The sequence below is a fragment of the Opisthorchis viverrini genome (genome assembly GCF_000715545.1).
Source record: "Opisthorchis viverrini unplaced genomic scaffold opera_v5_208, whole genome shotgun sequence".
Lineage (NCBI taxonomy): Eukaryota > Metazoa > Platyhelminthes > Trematoda > Opisthorchiida > Opisthorchiidae > Opisthorchis > Opisthorchis viverrini.
In genome coordinates, this window is record NW_008751863.1 from 590,575 (window position 1) to 595,365 (window position 4,791).

General features: G+C 44.9%; 1 protein-coding gene across 1 annotated transcript in view; it reads left to right on the forward strand.

Annotated features, from left to right (window-relative positions):
* The window catches only part of T265_08212 (hypothetical protein), a gene marked incomplete at both ends in the record, with an annotated part of 15,592 nt that overhangs the window by 7,866 nt on the left and 2,935 nt on the right, over window positions 1-4,791 (forward strand). The window contains one exon of the mRNA XM_009173947.1: window positions 203-275. Coding sequence (XP_009172211.1) covers window positions 203-275 — 73 coding nt within the window. The remainder of the gene's footprint in view (window positions 1-202; window positions 276-4,791) is intronic.

Below are 4,791 nucleotides of genomic sequence, written 5' to 3' on the forward strand. Positions count from 1 at the left end.
TATATATATTTTCTGGAGATAGAGTGTTAACTTGTTTTTATGTTGCTGGTTGACCTAGTTGTGTCGAGTATGATTACGGATAAAAAAGCGTGTCCGTTTAATAAAAGGCATTGACCAGGGGGTCATGATTAATTCACATGCATTTTGAACCTCAAAGCTCTTTCTGCTCCTAATTGATACGTTTTCTGCCCTCTTTCACCAGGTCTATGTCCCAATGCTGTGTAAACGAAGGTCCAGCCGGAAGGCTGCGAAGGGCGAGCAGGATGGGACGAAAGGTAAGCCTCAGCAGTACCTTTCTGGGTTTGGTGATGCGTTGTGATCCCCCTAGTCCCAGAGGAAGTTGATATGATTTCTTTCCAAAGAACCCATGGGTGAGATTGTAAGGCTTTCTGTGTTGTTTACCGTATCATATTGCCGCATAAAATCCATTCATTTGTCTTAACTGGACATGCGAGATTGTCCATCACGGACTTCTGCGACTGCCACATTTTGATCGATGGGCACATTTACGCAACAGCTAGCCTACGCGTTACATGTGACCTCCTCACTGCCACTCGGTTTTGTTAGAAGGTGCACAGCCAAGTGAGAACGTCGTCATGGAGAAAAATTTATTAAAACTGGTTGGATGAAACGGCTGTCATTATCGTCCAGTCCACAGGAGGTTATGTCCTCGCCGCTCTTGGCTTGAAGCAGAACGATAACTTACGCACCTGACGGCTAACTTCTTTCTTTCGAATTAGTGAGAATATTACCGGGTGATAGTGGTTCATGGGACTTCCTCAACTCCCTTGGGAGAAACAAAATGTGGAAGATAGACTAACTCGTTTCTCAGGGCCTGGAAGATAGCCACCTCGTAGTGTTTGGGGGCAGGAGGCAGTTGCCATCAATTGATGTGTCTAATACACTTTACTCCTCAGTGCATTAGGATGTCCATATGAATTTTGACACATCTTCCTAGATGTTTACTGTTTGTGAACAATCACGCCTTTCAGTTTCTCCGCTCACCAATCTTATGCCTCCTGTAATATTAATTTATGGGTTTTATCGGTAGGAACGAAGTCAATTGGCTTTTGATAACCAACATGCTATGTGGTCCGCGTCGGAACTCATGAAAGTTCTGAACCACGGACCCAAAGACTTGCATATAGCAATCAGATGCTTGGGCTTGTGGTCCAGGATGGCTGTTCAGCAATGTTAGCTGTCCCTCCTACGTTCTCCTTATTTTCTCTTGACGGAATTCGACGGATCATTGCACGAATAATTTGGTGGCATCTTAATAAATGTTTTTTGACAAGGAATTCAAGTTGTTGTGTCCAACAGGCCTTTTTAAAACGCTTTGTAGTGTTTCTGGTCGGTGTATGTACCGCTATCTTTGCTGATAATCTTCCATTCTTGTTTTGAAGCAGTCACCCACCAGGTTGCAGAGCCATTCTTTTGTACTCTCCTACACTCTCAACAAAGCTAACGTTAAGAGTGCAATTTTGTGAAACTAGTAGCCTCAAATGCAGGAACTGAAGCCAGCTCCTGATGAGATAAACGGGACGTACAGTTTTTGCTTATTGATCGAGTGATTGTTGATGTATTCACCGAGGTTTGCAATGGACTTGTAAATGTTTCGTCAACCTACGAAGAGACATTATCGGTGCGCAGTTAAGCGGGTACTACCTCTTGGCCTGTGTGCGTTTATATAGCATTTGGAGATTATCTGTTATCTCTGAACGTGATTGGCTGATTGGAAGTGGGCGTTTTCGTGACTTTATTGTCCGTTTCTGGTGCTTGTTGCATTGTGGTCTGCGTTCCTTTGAGTCGATTGGTCATCCCAGTGCTTTCTTCACGTTTATATATCCAGTCATCCTGTTTATCAAATTGCAGTGATCTCTGTTATGATATTTGAACGTATTCCGCCTAGTTGTGAATACTGCTCAGTATTCCCATTCACTTCGTTTGAAAAATGGTGACGACTTAAGAGAAGTCTTTCTTGGTGTCAGTTCGACCACTCTTTACATTCAGAAACCCGAAAAGCTCCACTGATACTGGAGTACGAAAAAATACGAAAAAACGTGAAAGCCATTACCAGCAAACTCAGCTGCGCTGGTCACTGCCGTCTTCCTGGATGGGGACCCCGAGACGGACCACTTCAATGGCTGGAGACATTGTCAGACATGACCCAGTCACGCCCTGTGGCATTCGTGCATTCAAGCTATTGCCTTCAGTGCATAGCTCCCTTCCCAATTCCCCCACTTAACATTTTATTGACATTGCTGTATTTAGGCATCACTTTATCAGCTACCTACTTCACCTCCCCAAATTGGTGGACAAAACTGTGTCAGCTACAACCACTGTACGACAAGTACGCGGTTCTTACAGCTGATGATGATGACTCAGACAACATTAGATCTCAATACAGGTTGTCTCTAACGAAACAGCTAAACAGTTTTAATCGAAACGAAACGGTTTTGTGTATAAGGTTTGATGATTCTCAACGTTGAAACTGCAACGGATTTTAGGCGGTCATATATGATGAAAATGAAATCCTCATGGATGAACCAGACATGGGGATGTGGAGCGGCTGAGCTCCAGGTACAGCTCTGGTTTGAGAGCAAACTAAAAATACCTGTAGGTATTCAAGATTCTAATGCGTACATCCGTCTGTTGGGTCTGTTGTTTTGGCCATTCGAAACCAGGAGTATGGCACATTCCAGCAGGATGGAAACAGTGTTTTACCTTCTTCTCTTCTCACCCAGTGTCACCTCGCTCGAGTACCCTTAGAACTTAATAGCACGCCGAATGTACAGAAACGCGAAAGTCTATCCATAAAATATGTTCGGTGACTGCTGTAAAGTGAAAAGACCTATCATCACAAAACGCTTCACGGAGGTTTAATGGCAGATTATCCGAAATTTTATCACAGAAAACTGCCAACTGAGGAGTGGTATTTGGGTTCACCCGACTACTTACCGCCCTTCGCTACTTTGGCTTTGCTTCCTTCGAGACATTCAGACTATGGTTTCGGCTTCTGACCGCAGCTGTCAGCTTTTAAGCAAAATGGTTTCTCATCTGGGACTTTCGCAACTCAAAGAAAGCACGAGGTATGAAGAATTGTGAGGCTGACTAGGCCCAAGCAGAGGCAGTTGGAAACCCAAACCATCCAGTCACACGCTGAGCGCCATAACTGCAGAGCCATTTCGCGGTCTCCTACCTGCTAAAAAATTTGCTTTGAGAATGATTCCAGTTAACCAGAATGGGCTCGTGTCTGGATTTGAGCACAGAGACAGCTGTTTCCTCTGAGTATTTAAACATTGCAGTCCCTTGATATGTCTACTCCCTCCTGGTTACACAGAAAACTGACAGAAGTCATAATCACTTTTCGGTGAAATTATCATTCTCTAAATCCTGGTGTGTTAGGGAGATGGTATTTGAACTCTGACCATTAACTGCACATCAGTTCCAGAGGTTGACGCTGGGAAGTAGTGAGGTATTTCCCTATTGTTGAAACCCAAAACGTACACTAACCATCTAGATTTTCTGTTATGTCATTTGCTGTCTTTGTCTGTCGATTCTTTGTGGGTGGAGGTTGATTTGCTTGATGCAGTCTGCTGACTTGCTTGCAGGAGAGTCTGACGTTGTCCTTGCCTGTCAGTCGTATACTTGGGTTGTGTAGAACAGTGTGACCAGCCATTATGCAGTTAATCGGAACCTGTCTGTACACCAATCACGTGAAGTCACTTCACCATTCCGCTTCCTATGTATCGTAGTTTGCCTGCAGTGTGGGAGTCCGCAGCAGCCATGATCTCGAGTTTGTCCACGATAGCCACCCACGTGACTCGTCTTGGATCCATTTACAGGGGCTCCCACTCATTGTTTCTAGTTTGGTTTGCCAGGAGGCCGTTCCGTGCCATTTTGGCAGGATGCAGAAGGCGTGCATTTGAATGCGTGCACTACTTGTCTCAGAGCAGATACAATTAAAAGACTATGGATTATTCGCTCTTCGTGGATTAGACTGACGATTACCGTAGACTTTGAGTTCTCGGTACAGAATCAGGCCATCGTGCGAAGTAGGCTACATAGTGAATGGCCGTTGGTCTTGCGGCTGAGTTTGAAAATGTGTTACCAGTGCACTGACTGCCTCTAATTTCATGCTACTTGAATATCCCACAACCAGATGATTACGTCCAGACAGCAAGGACCGAATGGAAGATGTGGAGTACAACCCATCTCAACTGTTGAGTTTGAACGTGTGGGTGGATGTTATACAGGTCTCAGGAGGCGATATAAATAACTAATTATTGTTAATTTCTGCAAATAGCCCGATCACTTTTTTTTGGATTAACACTTTGTCTGGGGCGCATGTGGCGTTCATATGGCGACAAGTATCGAGTTTTGTAGGTCGCAGTGATTCAAAACCGCTGTTATTGCTTTGTATATGTGCAATTCATGGTTGTAACGAGACTGTTGGCGTCAATTGTGGTTCGTCGCCTTACGGTGGCTCGCGAGATACTGACTCGAGAGCAGCAAGCGGGATTCCGGCCTGGTAGGGGTTGTGTTGACCAAATCTTCACACTGCGTCAGGTGCTAGAACAACGCCATACGTATAAGCGACCCACGATTCTAGTACTCCTGGAGTTCGGAGGCGCATTCGACTCGGTTGATCGGTCTGTTCTTCTTGAGACGCTTGCCCCGGAAGTTTGTAAACATAATACGTTCTTTGTATTCTCAGACTTCCGGACGTGTGAGAGTGTACGGAGAGCTCTCCAAAAGCTTCCGCACACAAAGCGGTGTCCGTCAGGGATG